Source organism: Canis lupus, chromosome 4 (assembly GCF_011100685.1).
Source record: "Canis lupus familiaris isolate Mischka breed German Shepherd chromosome 4, alternate assembly UU_Cfam_GSD_1.0, whole genome shotgun sequence".
Classification (NCBI taxonomy): domain Eukaryota; kingdom Metazoa; phylum Chordata; class Mammalia; order Carnivora; family Canidae; genus Canis; species Canis lupus.
Genome location: NC_049225.1, coordinates 60,620,170 through 60,635,191, shown reverse-complemented (window position 1 = coordinate 60,635,191; position 15,022 = coordinate 60,620,170). Strand labels below are relative to the sequence as shown.

Here is a 15,022-nt window from a genome sequence, read left to right as displayed (position 1 = left end):
ATGTATGCATCCAGTGTGTACTTACATACTTCCAGGGACAAAGAGCTCACTCTCAGAATGGACCCATTTGATCCTCAGACATTGAATTTTCTTTCCCTGAAACTTCTGCCCTTGGTCCTTGTTCTATGTTATAAGACATGCAGAATGAGTTCATTGCTCTTTCCACAGAGAGGCATTAAAATACTCAAAACCCTTTTTCACCATTGTGCTAAGTCTTCTCCACAGCGAAGACCTTGCCTTATGGCCTAATTTTGGGTTCCCTCTCCATCCTGGTTACCATCATCCTCTGGGTGCCTTTCCTCCTGTGTCTCATTTTAAAATACAGAGGTGGGAGGCACCTGGGTGGCTCAGTCAGTTAAGTGTCTGACTCTTGGGTTCAGCTTGGGTCATAATCTCATGGTCACGAGATCAAACCCCACATCGGGCTCCTTGCTAGCAGGGAGTCTGCCTGAGAGTCTTTCCCTCCTCCTCTGCCTCTCCTCCTGTGCTCTCTTTCTCTTTCTAAAAGAGATAAATAAAATCTTTTTTTTTTAAATAATAAAATACAGAGGTGAGATCCAACCAATCATTCATTTATGTCTTTAAAACACATACATGAGGGATGCCCAGATGGCTAAGTGGTTCGGCATCTGCCTTCAGCTCAGGTCGTGATCCCAGGGTACTGGGATCAAGTCCTGCATCGGACTCCCTGGGAGGAGCCTGCTTCCCCCTCTGCCTGTGTCTCTGCCTCTCTCTGTGTGTCTCTCCTGAATAAATAAATAAAATCTTTACACACACACACACACACACACACACACACATACACACACATACCAGGTGCTGTTTTAAGCTCTGGGGAGAAAGCCCATGAAAGACAGTCATGACCTTCTTCAACCTGGATGCTATTTTTCTGTCCCTGTCACATCGTTGAGCTATTGGCTAATGGCAAAAGCCAGGCACCATTTCATAGGGGTCTTCATGAACAGATCACCTTTTTCTTACCTTAATTTGCCTAAATCTGTTGCTTAAAACCAACACATTCCTTCCCTCTTCAGTTTAGATGCTATCCTGCCAAATCCCAAACTTCTAATTTTCATCCCCAATTGTATTTTCTTTCTCCCTTCTGACTCTCCCGGCTCACTTCTTCTATAAGCCTGCTTTCCTGTACGCTGAGTGCCGAAGCCATTTGCAGCTCAGCTTCTGACCAACCCTTACCCTTACCCTTCGTCTGCCTCTCTCACTTCATCTCACCACCTCCTTACACATCCGCATCCTCCTCATCCATTTCATGGGCTTCCCGCGGGAGCCACGGGGGTAGACAACTCCTGGTGGATTTAGCAGCATCTCGGGACCGGAAACGCTCTCCCTAATAACTCCCCAAAGCAAGGATCCCCACCCACCACTGGGGAACAGACACACCCTGCGACTGCCAGGCTCCAGCCGCAGACCCGGGGTCCCTCTACTGGGCTCTGAGAGCCATTGCACTTGACATTAGCAAGCCTTAAACTCTGGTTCAATTACTAGGAACTCACAAGAAAATTAGCAAACATTCCATTGTATACATAGACCACAGCTTCTTTAGCCATTCCTCTTTCCATGGACACCGAGGCTCCTTCCACGGTTTGGCTACTGTGGACATTGCTACTATAAACATTGGGGTGCAAGTGTTCCAGCGTTTCACTGCATCTGTATCTTTGGGGTAAATCCCCAACTGTGCAATTGCTGGGTCGTAGGGCAGGTCTATTTTTAACTCTTTGAGGAACCTCCACACAGTTTTCCAGAGTGGCTGCACCAGTTCCCATTCCCACCCACAGTGCAAGAGGGTTCCCCTTTCTCCACATCCTCTCCAACATGTGTTGTTTCCTTGTTAGTTTTCACATTCTCACTGGTGTGAGGTGGTATCTCATTGTGTTTTTGACTTGTATTTCCCTGATGGCAAGTGATGTGGGGCATTTTCTCATGTGCTTGTTGGCCTTTTCTGTGTCTTCCTCTGTGAGATTTCTGTTCATGTCTTTTGCCCATTTCATGATTGGATTGTTTCTTTGCTGTTGAGTTTAATAAGTTCTTTATAGATCTTGGATACTAGTACTAGCCCTTTATCTGATACGTCATTTGCAAAAATTTGCTTCAACGTGGATGGAACTGGAGGGTATTATGCTGAGTGAAATAAGTCAATCAGAGAAGGACAACCATTATATAGCCTCATTCATTTGGGGAATATAAAAAATAGTGAAAGGAAATAAAGGGGAAATGAGTGAAAATATCAGTGAGGGTGACAAAACATGAGAGACTCATAACTCTGGGAAATGAACAAGGGGTAGTGGAAAGGGAGGTGGGCGGGGGGTTGGGGTGATGGGGTGATGGGCACTGAGGGGGGCACTTGGCGGGATGAGCCTGGGTGTTATGCTATATGTTGGCAAATTGAACTCCAATAGAAAGAAAGAAAAGAAAGAAGAAAGAAAGAAAGAAAGAAAGAAAGAAAGAAAGAAAGAAAGAAAGAAAGAAAGAAAGAAAGAAAGAAAGAGAAAGAGAGAAAGAAAAAAGAAAAGAAAAGAAAAAAGAAAATTAGCAAACAAAACCTAAAAATCCCTGTCTCATAAATGACAAGCTGGGCCTAGAATTAAAACTTTGGAGATGAAAACAATCTCCAAGACCATCCAGATCCCACCTCACTGTTATTCAGATGAAGAAACCAGGACTGAAGAGAGAATATGTCAGGGGCCAAGCAGAGGCAGGAATCCTGGCTCCAGAAACAAGACCTTGGGCTCCTTACCTCAGGCCTATCCGCTCTCCATCACGTTTTGGGGGCTAATTTTTCAACTTTACAACATCCCCTCCCCCCGTAGCTTGGCCAGCGCCAGTCCTGGGGGTTCCAGGCAACAAACCATAATGGAAAGTATATCCTAAAAACAAAGTCAGACAAACAAATGCCATCTGGGTGTTCAGAAACCCAGCCATTTGCTGGCTCCTTTCCTTTTCGGGCTGGTAATAAGAGGAATGGCACCAGAGGGATAATATGTTCCTACTTTTCCTTCTAATCCAAGACACCTGTCTCTTCTTTTGGGAATGTGTAATATTTGGGGCTTCTCCTCAACATGTGACCAGCCACCTGTTGCTCATGCCTTTCCAAATTGGCCTCTCAAGTTTGGGGCTGGCCAATTGGACACCTCCCCCCCCATACCCAACAATAAAATGTAGGCATTTGCAACATACTAAATTTGAAGAGTCTGGAGCCTCTTGGGAATTAGCAGGTCAAGGCAGTGCTCAAGCATACTGTACACCATGACACACACCCCTTCAGTGCGATAGGTCTAGTATAGTGTCATAAGTCTTTGAAGAGAAAGAAAGGTTGGAGTTCACCACAGTCTGTCACTTTATTTAACCTCCCCTGCCATTCATTCATTCAACAAATATTTGTTGACCACCTGCTACGCGTCACTCACTGCCAATCATCCACTCATCTGTTCACCCCACAAACATGGATAGAGCCTCTGCTGAGAGCAAAATCCCATGCTGGATGCTGCGGGAGAGCCAGCAATGAATAAAGCTCAGCCCTTGCCCAGAGGAGCTTCTAATTTAGTTAGGATCATGAATCCACAAGCCACTGTGATTTGAGGTGGTATGTGTTAAGAAAGATACAAAGAATTATGGATGGCAGAGAAGAGAGAAGTCACTCCCACCTGGCAGGTAAGAAAGTTTGCAAGAAGATGCCATGTGAGACCTGGACCTTGAGGAATGGGTAGGATTTGGACAGGGAGAAAGAGCATGAGTGACTGATGGATGTAGCAGCAAAGAGCCTGGTTCACCAGAGGGTCCTCCTGGCTGCTGTGCAGAGCAAATGTGCTGGTGAGGGAGTCAATTAAGGCGAGGGGTGGTGAGAGAGCTAGTAGGTGTGAGAGGTCTGAGCCTTTGTTATTTTCCTGGCCCCTTAGGTTCTGAGGTCTGGCACCCCATCTGCAAACAGGCAGCCCGGGCAGAGAAGAAGTTAAAGGTAAGCAAGCTGGTGGTGATACCAGACCATACTCTTGGTCACTGGTTAGGGGGCACTGTGCTTTAGTGGGGAGTCTCTCTTTAGTGTGCATACTGCCCAATACATGCGTGTATCCTTAGATTTCCTTAATGGTAACATCTTCTGCATGGGGCATTTGAGGGGCTAAAGACATCAAATGTGAGAATACTTTGAAAACTGTAAAACACTGTATAAATGTGAGTTTTTAGCGTTTCTGGGGCAAGGCTTTAGCCTTTATTAGCATTGCTCACCAAGATGGTGGCCTCTTTGAAGCACTTATGCTGGGGGTTTTCTCCAGCCTCACATCCTTTACTGGGGATAATAGTGTTGATACAGGAATTGACAGTTGGCAAAGCATCTTCACAGCCACTGTCTGACTTGATTTTTTTAACCCCGTGGATCAGATGGGGCAAGGAATTATATCTCCTCTTTGCTTGTGAGAAATTCAAAGTCTAAAGAGGGTGGTGATATGCCCACAGTAATGCAGAAGGCAGAAGCACAGCCAATGTCCCCATGCACACGCTGGGCCAGCTGGGGTCCTGCGTCTCTCTGAATCACTGTGCTCTGACTTGTACCAAGAAGCCCATGAATCTGGGCTCTTGATCTAAGGACTGCAGGGAAGAGCCCAGCTCCTGAGTCCTTAACACTGCAGAGGAGAAAGTTGTGTGTGCCTGTTGGGGACAGGCACTTGAAGATGTCCAAAGTGCCTCTACGTTTTGCAAAATAACGTGGCTATTGATGTATAATTTTGCTTGAGCCGTGAGGTTTTTTTTCCCATGTTTCTCCCAACTTCTCTCCCATTTAAGATGTAAAAAGACCTAATTGCCCTTTCCTTCTTCAATTTCTACTTTTTGGTGGCATTTCTCAAGTTCAGTTATCCTTCTACAACCCTGATGTTTTTGCCACATCTGTGCACTACCTGTATCATTATATACTTAATATTCTCCTTTAAATCAACCTACCACTCTTTACTTAACGGAACTTCTTTTATTTTTTTTTTAAGATTTTTTATTTATTTATTCAGAGAGAGAGAGGCAGAGACACAGGCAGAGGGAGAAGCAGGCTCCATGCAGGGAGCCCGATGTGGGACTCGATCCCAGGCCCCCAGGATCACACCCGGGGCTGCAGGCAGCACTAAACCCCTGCACCACTGGGGCTGCCCCGGAACTTCTTTTAAAATAAAACTTGAGGGGATCACTGGGTGGTGCAGCGGTTTGGCGCCTGCCTTTGGCCCAGGGCGCGATCCTGGAGACCTGGGATCGAATCCTACATCGGGCTCCCGGTGCATGGAGCCTGCTTCTCCCTCTGCCTGTGTCTCTCTCTCTCTCTCTCTCTCTCTCTCTCTCTCTCTCTCTCTGTGACTATCATAAATAAAAAAATTTTAAAAAAATAAATAAAATAAAAAAATAAAACTTGACATCGCCGAGTAGACCAGTATCACTTGCTATAAATAGGAGGTAACCATAAAATACATTTAATGAAAATGAAATGTTTCTTAAAAATAAATCTTAGAAATTCTGGCTAAATGGTATTGCCTGTACTCTCTTTGTTTAAAAAAGGGGGAGGGGAGGGGAGTGATGAATAACAACTGTCGAGATAGTTGCTGAAATATATCAGCATCAAGTTAAGACTTCCTCCTTCATGTACCCAAGAGGAATGAATACAGTTTCACATTTTACTGTCCCATTCTGCAACTCAATATTATCAAACGCTCCCCCTAACTTCATCTTGCCAGAGCCACCACTAGTTCACAATGCGGTTTAGGGGACACTGCTATAGAGCCCTGGGTAAAATGCTTTAATTCTAAATCGTGGCCTGAGAGATCTGGCAGGCAATTTCGCAGTCCCTCAGGGAAGCCCCTTCACTTTATAGATCGGGAATCTGGGATCTCTTCAATCACACAGTTGACTAGTGGTCCCTGGTTCTCTGTCCTTTTGCTTTTTGACTACAACACACAGCTGCTCTCGCAGCTTGCACAGAGGGTTACGGTACTGCCCTCCTGCTGAGGGAGCCATTAATGCATTATCGGCCTTGCTCAAGGAAAGACTTTTTTAAGTTTATCACTTAGGCTGATGTTAATTTGATGGTACACTGTAAAGAATCAGTACTTAATGCAATTGCAGGTATTCAACCTGCTTGTGCATTTTATATAAACAAACTAAGGAATGAGTACTAACCAATTTTACTCAGTTAAAGTTAATATGTGGCAGGTCAACCCCAAATGAAAAAGTTTTATGTATACATGCCTATCTTAAAGGCCAATTACAAATACATTAAAAAAAAAAACCCACAAATCCAAATTATGTCCAACAGCATGAAGTCCTGCGCATATCCAATTTCGTTCACACCCAGACACTGATTTTAAGGGAAAAAAAAAAAAAGACAAAGTACAGAGTGCCAGCAAGTACATTTAACCATGTTGCCGCTGTTCCTGCGGAGCTGTCTTCTTCCTCCCCATCACTCCTCCCCGCCGGCTGGAGGTGCAGCTTCTCACTCCTTCTGTTTCTCCCACAGCATAGGCGGACGTCCGAAACTTCCATCTCGCCCCCCGGATCCAGCATTGGGTCACCCAACCGAGTCATCTGCGTATGTATTACTCTTCAGCCACCCAGAGGCCTTTCTTATCCCCAGGCCTGGTAGCTAACGAGTGTCTAAGGACAACCAAAGGCAGCTGTCAGGTTTTCATCCAACTAATATCTTGTGTGTGCCTGTCATGTGCTAGACTCTGTGCTGGGTCCTGAGGACACGGTGGGGCACGTGAACCCTGCCCGCATGGAGTACGAAGCCTCATAAACACAGTTATAGGAACAATGTCAAGTTTAGCAGGAACACAGAAAAGTGCAAAGACAGAAGAGCCCCTGGTGAGTTCTGAAACCAGTGCAGTGTGCTTCCTTACTTATTGCTTCACTGAGATAAGAGCAGGACAAAAATCTGGAGTCAGAGTGGTACCCAGAGTGGGGGGTGGATGGGAGGTCCATGTAGTGATAGGGATGTGTCATAAGGAAGCAGAACAGAAGAAGAAGCTGTATGAATACAGAAACACAGCATAAAGGATTTGCAAATGTAAAGAAGAGCTTTCTAGTGACATAAGAAGTTCAGAGATGGAGAGGACCACATACATGTGTATGAGCTCCCATCCCCAGATGCATTCAAACTGAGACACTCATCATTTGCAGAGACATGGCTGGAAACACAAGAGTTGAGTCAAGTGATCTCAGAGGTCCCTTGGATATGTAATTTATTTATTCATTCATTCATTCACCAAATGTGTGCTACGTGGCTCCTCTGGGTTAAGTGCTGGCTTCTGTGCTGGAAAAATAGAGGTGAACCACACCAACCTGACACCTGTCCTCATGACACTGAATACATAACCCCATGGATAAGCAGTCACAGTTCTGGTAGGTGCTAGGAAGAAAAAGTGCAGGGTGCTTTGATGATGATGCAGATAGACAGAAGGACAGACAGTTTAGGGCCAACTGAAGGAAGAATCCTGAGGAAGAAACATTTAAGCTCAGACCTTAAGAGAGAAACAGAAGTAAGTTAAAGCAGGTGAGAGGCAGAGCCAGGGAGGACAGAGATACACAAAGGAGATGAGCCATCTGACTGTGGACTGTTCTAGCCTTCTACAAGTTAGAGGGGCTAAGAAGACCAAAACAAGGGGGAGGGAGATGGTCTAGAGCAAGAAAACTGTTCCTGATAAGAAGGTCTAGATACAGTCCCCAAACCAGCCAGCCCTGGGTGGGCTCTGACCACCAGTGCTCCACCATTATTTTACCCCCAAATCCACATCCAGTTGCCTCCTTGATCCCTGGGTAATGCCCATTAATGGGGCTGTTTCCTTTCCTTTCTTCCTCTGTTCAAATGAAAATCAGACATAAGAGTTATCACTGACAGCAACTTCCATATGGTCAATACTGCCTTGCGGCTCCTACAGAAGACAAGCACTTTGATCACAGGCCATACTCATTGAAGATTCCTGTCCAGAACAAGACAGACGATCGTCTGCCTGGTGCTATGAATAGGGCCAGACACAGCAGGATTAATGAGCTAAATTTCAGAGCCTACACCATGAGAAGGTTATTAACAAAGTGAGCACGTCTCCAAGAGAGAGTTACCAGTATATGCAAACTCAGGATGGATGGATGGATAGATAGATAGATAGATAGATAGATAGATAGATAGATAGATAGATAGTAGCAGTGTCTAATGCCTTTAATCTCTGGCTGGTCTTCCCTAGTACTGAGGAAGCTCGCTCACCTTTGTGAAACAAGTTAGCCATGATGATGTCCACCCTTGGAGTCCTGAAGAAAGATTGCGGAGTTGCCCCTCCAAGGGGCAGCTCCATAGAGATGAGAAAGAGCAGCTGGGGACACCTGCCACTGTGCCATCCAGCTGGGGGCTCATACATTGAGATCAGTTACCCGTGCATGCTAGCATAGGCACGTGTCTCTCTGTACTCTCCTTTCTCAAGATTGATTTATTTTAGAGAGACAGAGGGAGTGCATGCATGAGCACCTGACTTGAGAGAGGGGCAGAGGAGAGGGCGAGTCTCAAGCAGACCCCCCACTGAGCGCAGAACTCAACACAGGGCTCCATCCCACAACCCTGAGATCACAGACCCAGGCAAAACCAGGAGTCGGACACTCCACCAACTGAGCCACCCAGGCGCCACATCATTTTTCACCTATTATAAGCTCTCACCCCTCAGCTGCTCTGGGGAATGAGTGCATGTATCATGTGGGCCAATGGTCTGGGGTCAAACCATTCCAAACATGGCTTTCAGATTCAGGGAAGAAAGCATCTGACCACTTTCGGGACATGCAGTAACAGGCAGACAGAGTATTGGCTTAATTTTCATAAATACTAAGGTTTGGTATTAAAATAGAATTATCATTGCACCTAGAGGGAGCAGGTTCTTTCAAACTCTACTCCACCCACCCCACCCCCACTGACTACTAGAATTATCTTTAGGAGGTTTGACTTTGACCAGCTCCACGTGTCTCTTCCTCCTTCCTGGCTAATTATGTCGGGATGCCTCTGTTCAATCACTGCGCCTCCAGACTTAAGGCTCATTTATAACCCTATAAGCAAAGTGGCTATAAAGAGAAATACAAATATAGTATTTTTGAGGTTTGGGCAAAAGTTCTGAGATGAATATTGATGGGTCGAGACATGTTCGCAAACTGCCAAAAGCTCTCAAGGTCAAGATCTAACATCCCATGGCAAAAGGCAGCAGTTAGATCAGCAAAGGGACTGTCCTAGCAAGGTTCCCTTGACCTCCGTACCCCCAAATTGGGGCAGACATGGTGGCTGATGCAGGCAGGCTCCGCAGAAATGAGATGGCACACTTCTAAGGGTTTTACTGAGGACAGTTCTGTGAAGGGACCATTTACAGAGGTGTAGACAGGGTTAGGGGACCCAGAGGACATCGTGTGGCATCCAGGGTCTGCAGCAGCAGGAGCTGTCACCACCCTCAACCTGAAGGTCTGGGGAAAGCTGGAGCTGTGAAAGGCAGCCCCGGATGGGAGCCACGCCTACCACAGCCACTGATGCAAAGGCAGTGCCAGGAGGGGCGCAGGCTATCTCTCCGCTACCCGCCCCAGTCTGCAGGTGCTCCTCTGCTGGCCCAACCCAGCTGAAAGCCAGGGCACCTCCAATGCTGTCCACGGGGCCTCGGAGCCCAGATCAGGGCAAGGAGGAGCGGACGGTGGATCTAGAGGCAATGGAGAATGAATAGCACAGCGCCCAAATAGCAGTGGGCTATTTGGATGGGGACAGACAGGGAAAGACCCTTGGAATGTGTTTCCAAAAGCAATGCTTGCTTATAAGGTCTTTATGAAAGTTGCTCTCTCTACAGTAGTTTCGGCCTTAAGACTTACCTGGGCCCCAAGACACTGGAAGAATGGTATCTGGATAATACAGTTTCCTTGGAGTCTCTTTCTAGCAGCCTCTCAATTTATCTCACATCAGAACCTTGCAGGTCACGGTAGTTATGGAAGGACAGATCCCAGTGGACTGCAGCAGAAGCCAGTCACAGAGGGAGCAGCTGGAGAGTGCAGAACACAGAAAGGACATGGCTCTGGGAGCCGGAAGTGGTCTGTCCCAGGCAGGGGGAAGCTGTCTCTTAACCCATACTGTTCTAGAGGGCTGGACTTAGCCAACGTCAGGTAGTAGTTAGAGGCTCAGTTCACTGTAGGGCCTGCTTTCTGAGGGCAGCCCTCTCTGGGCTGTAAGACAGTGAGCTCCCTACCCTTCAAAGCTAGCAGAGGCCGCTGGGGAAGGCAGGTGCTCAGGCTAGACTGGCTAGGCTTGAGTAACGCTTTTGCTACTTGTAAGCTGTGTAACCTTGGGCAAGTTCATTGACTTCTCTGTGCGTGTTTCCTTATTCAGAAATGAAAATGATATTAGTGCCCACTAGCAGTGTTGCAAGTTGCATGAGTTAAGGGAGGTCAGCCCTACAAGGGACTTTGGACAGAGTCTGGCTCATCATACGTGCTCACCTAATGTTAGCTCGGGTTTCACTCTCTGTGATGAATTCTGTCTTTACCATCTCCACCGACTTCAAGGAGCTGTGAGTGAGGATGTCCTCCTTGCGTGGGGTCGAAGGCAGTCCCTACCCCCGCCAGGCTGGGTAGTTCAGACAGGATTCAAACCTACTGGCTCAGTGTTGCAGAACCTTCTGAGCCTCATTAGGAAAACAGTAATAATACTGACGCTGACTGCACAGAGGCATCAGGGCACACAGAGGAGACAATTGCTGCAAAGCTCAGGGCCTCACATGTAAAATGCGCTCAATCAGTGAGTCCCATTGGAATGGATGGCCTCTAAGACCTGCCTGATTCTAACAACCCCTGCGTCTTCCATCCCTAATACTGTGTTTTTCATGGAAACTGAAGAGGCTCGCTCCCCTCTGTGCTGGTTTTTGTTTCCTCTCTCTTTTCCCCCTTATCTCTCTGCCTCTTTCCTGTGCCTTTCCTCTTCCCCAGGCTAAAGTGGATAATGAGATCCTTAATTACAAAGACCTGGCAGCTCTCCCCAAGGTTAAGTCCATCTACGAGGTACAACGCCCTGACCTCATTTCCTACGAGCCTCATTCCAGATACACGTCCGACGAGATGCTGGAGAGATGTGGCTATGGAGAGGTACGGCGTCTCGCCCCTCTCTCCGGGGCTGTTGGGGGAGAGGAGGCCAGCAGGTTCCCCAGACACTCCATCACACTTTGGCCTCCACAGTGTTGACCCCTGCAACTCCTTTAAACTGGAATTTATAGTCGACATTTAAAAATCAAGCGGTTTCCTCAAAAAAAATCTAGCTTTTCTTGAAAAACCAGAGCAAGTGACACTATACCAGTATTTCCACTATCTGGAAAGAGGGAAGCAGCGCCTCCTATAGGCAGGGCATGGGCTCCCCAGTTCTCCCCAGTTGCCACCACCTCCTAAGTACCCCAACATTGAAGCCAAGAACCTATGACCACTTATCACTTGAATTGTTTTTCCTCTACTGGAGTAATTTTATTTTTTTTTTATTTTTATTTTTTTTACTGGAGTAATTTTATACACAGCCATGGCTCTCATCCCTGACAGGCTCAGTGGCCACTTAGGTTTATAATCCCTGGCAGGTGGGTTCTCTGGGTTCTGTACCTGGCCTTAAAGCCCCTATGCTCAAAGCAAGAGATCCTTTTTAAGAACTCAGCGTCGGGTGGCTTTGGAAATAATTAAGTGGTTGCTGGACAAGTGTTCTCTGGAGAAGGCAAGAGGCTGTTACCCTGAAGGTCCTGGCAGTCTGTATCTCAGGCAACTCCTAACCCCATCCAAGGCCTCTGAGCTGAGATTGTTGATAGGAGAAGGAGCCCTGGCCTAGGGAGCAGAGACCCAGGTTCCTGTCCCCACCCTACCACTGTCCCCTCCCTCTCTAAAGGAATGAAGGTTCATTTGGTTGGAGAGCCCAATGCTGAGACTCTCTGGGCTCTCGCCCCTGAAATGGACCAGGAAAAGGGGACCAAGTTGAGACTGATGCTCCTGAAGCCCAAACTGGCACACTAGGCCCACAGGCCAAAGCCAACTCCCAGATTTGTTTTGTTTCACTTGCAAAGGAACTTTTAAAAATGTAAATTAGTTGCCAACCTTTACTCATGGAGAGATTTCACATAAGAACCTGGATTTCTAATTCGTCTTGGAAACGCAAGGAGTGGTGTTAACGTTGGGCAGGTGTCCCAGGGGCTGAGCAGCCACTGCCCTCTGCAGATGGGATGTCCCCTCTCCAGCCTGCTGCACGGCACACTGGGCCAGGTCCCATGTTGATGGCAGCAACCTGGCCCTGGGTTGGCCCTACATTTGGGTCCCCGGCGCTGCGACCCTGTACACTGTCCTCATAAACCACAGAGGGGTCATGAACTGGTAGAGGGACAGGGCAGGATCACAGAATGGCTCTGAGCCTGTGGTGGAGAAGCCTGGGTCCAGGTGAAGACCCTACCATGTTGGACCTGAGAGGCCCTAAGCCACCCCACCCCCCCATTCCCTCTCTGGGCCATTTCGGGCTGGTAAATGGAGGGCATAGTCTCAGGGTTTCCTACTACCTGCCGGCACTACTGGCTGCTAGGGTTCCAGCACACCAAGCACGGCTGCTGCCTGGGGAGGGAGGCCTGCCCTCTGCTGAGCTCCCTAACACCTCTTCCTCTCTCCCTCCTCTCTCTCCTTTACTCCTTCCATGATGGCCTTCAAACTCTTCGCTTCTAAGTCGCTGGGAACATTATCTCCCTACTCCCAGGTAACTTAGCTGGTTCGGGGAGGCCTCTTATACAATTGCATCCCTTTATGCTAGCTGAGAGGACCCCTGGTTTCACTCATCCCCAGCCCCCCAGGGTCCTCCATGACCAGGGCACAGATGAGAAACTCGGGAGCATGACCTGGAGGAAGTGGCTGTGGTATAAACAGTAGAGGATGTACGCTTTCTACCCAAAGGGAGCCACCTCCCTGATGCTCCTGTGATTCTTCACCAGGATTCCAGGCACCTGACCCACGGGTTCTAGTCAAGGGACTGCGAGTGATGGGTGAAGGCCCCCAGAATTGCCTGCAGCTTTCCTCAGGCTGTGCATGTAACCCAGGGAGGCTGTATTCAGAAGGGCAGCACCATGAATTTTGGATCCTCAGCCCCCTAGAATCCTGGACTCCACATCTCTCCCCCACCTGCCTGCCAGAGTCTTGGGCTTATTTGCTGGCTTTTCTCATGGTCCACTTCTTCCCCCAGGACATCTACGAGAACCTGGACCTCCGACAGAGAAGGGCCTCTAGCCCAGGATACATCGACTCCCCCACCTACAGTCGGCAGGGCATGTCCCCCACCTTTTCCCGCTCACCTCACCACTACTACCGCTCTGGTAAGGAAGGGGGAATAATGTAGTGGCTGGCTGTCGCCAGCTGCAGAGACAGCACAGGGCTTCCCCCCAGGATCTCCATCACAGAACAGCCCCCTGGAGCCCTGTGACCATCCGATGACCAGTTGGGCCTGAGATGCCCCTGGCAGTGGGGGGAGAAGGGGCACATGGAGCTGAGAAGCACAGGAAGGTGGGTGGTAAGCTGCCAGGAGAGGAGAGTGGTAGGCAGCCCAGCAGCCCTGGCTGCAAGACTCCGCTATCCTGGTCCTTTGGCCTGCCCCATCTGGAGGGTAGAACCAGAGGACCAGAAACAGGCCCAGCCTTACCCCATCCAGTCAGGTCATCTGCAGCCGCCTTGAGGCTAGAGGTGAAGCAGGTGCTTAGGTGAGGAAAGCAGCACCTGAGAGGGGTGGTGGGGAGCCAAGGGCAACAAAGACACCTTCCTGAAGCTCAGTCTGGTGGATTCTTTACAACCTACGAACTCTGACCTTGGGGTGAGGCCAGAAAAGAGGGTCAAGCCTGTTTCTGCAGATATGGTGCATGAGAGCACAGCCCCTCCCTACCATCCCCGCTGTCATCATGTCACTGCTGCCTCAACTGCCACTGCGTTAATGCCTGTTTTCTCTGTGCCTCTGTTCTCTCTGGGGACCACTGCCTGCGTGCTCCAGGGCCCGAGAGTGGCCGGAGCTCTCCATACCATAGCCAGTTAGATGTGAGGTCCTCCACTCCGACCTCTTACCAGGCTCCCAAGCACTTTCACATCCCAGGTAGGCTGCCAGCCCGGAATTCCCGGCATGGGTGCATGCTCCGTGGGGTCGCCGGGCGCCCCCCACCGGCAGCAAGGAGAAGCCGGTTCCTGGGACCCTCCCTAACCAGTCTCCCACACTAACCCACCCTGCAGTCCCAGTCCCAATGGGCTAAAGCCCACCCACTTGACAGAGCCAGCCTTGATCAAGGCCACCAGGAAGCAGCCAGAGAAGTGCCTCGAATGTCTGAGGGCCGTGATGGGACGATGCAGTAGCCATGCTGAAAGTCATGCACTTTTGCATCAAAACTCTTGGGACCGAGTCCCAATTCCACTACTAAGAAGCCTGTGACCTCAGGCCAGTTACTTAACTGCCCTGAGCCTTTCTGTTCTTCCCTCTGTAGAGCCAGGCACTGTTCTGGGTGCTGGGGATGCAAATACCCTCACACTAGCCCAGATCCTTCATGGTGTCTATACATGGGGAGAAAGTTAATAACTGGGTAAACAAGTAATTTCAGGGAAATGATATGTGCCATAAACATAATTAAACTGGGCATTGTGATAGAGTGACTGGGGTGGGGGAGGCTGGGCTAGGTAGGGTGGTCAGGAAGGGCTTCTTGGAGGGGGTGACATTGAGGCCAAAAAATGATTAGGAGCCAGCCGTGCAAAGATCCTAGGGAAAAACATCCTGGGCAGAGGGCATAGCAAAGTGCAAAGGCCCTGAAACACTGAACTGGTAGCAGTCCAGCGAGGCTGGAAGTGGTGGTCAGGAGGGGGAGTGATAGGAGATAAGAGGAAGGCAGGGGCTAGGTGACATTATAGATGATTTAGACAGAGTCTTACCCTGAATTCAGCAGAACTGGTCCTGGAACCCCGTCTCCCAACCCTGAGCTCAGGATTTTACTCCCCACTCGCT

At 48.7% G+C, this 15,022-nt stretch overlaps 1 protein-coding gene across 6 annotated transcripts in view; it reads left to right on the top strand.

Moving 5' to 3' along the window:
* The window catches only part of ABLIM3 (actin binding LIM protein family member 3), a 109,706-nt gene that overhangs the window by 77,346 nt on the left and 17,338 nt on the right, over positions 1-15,022 (top strand). For 2 of the 6 annotated variants that reach the window (XM_038535077.1, XM_038535076.1), the window contains exons 9-13: positions 3,912-3,970; positions 6,503-6,574; positions 10,975-11,130; positions 12,725-12,754; positions 13,235-13,364. In XM_038535077.1, the coding sequence (XP_038391005.1) occupies positions 3,912-3,970; positions 6,503-6,574; positions 10,975-11,130; positions 12,725-12,754; positions 13,235-13,364 (447 nt within the window). Of the gene's footprint in view, positions 1-3,911; positions 3,971-6,502; positions 6,575-10,974; positions 11,131-12,724; positions 12,755-13,234; positions 13,365-14,029; positions 14,129-15,022 lie in introns of all 6 variants that reach the window. The other 4 variants (XM_038535079.1, XM_038535080.1, XM_038535075.1 and 1 more) reach the window with 3 other exon arrangements.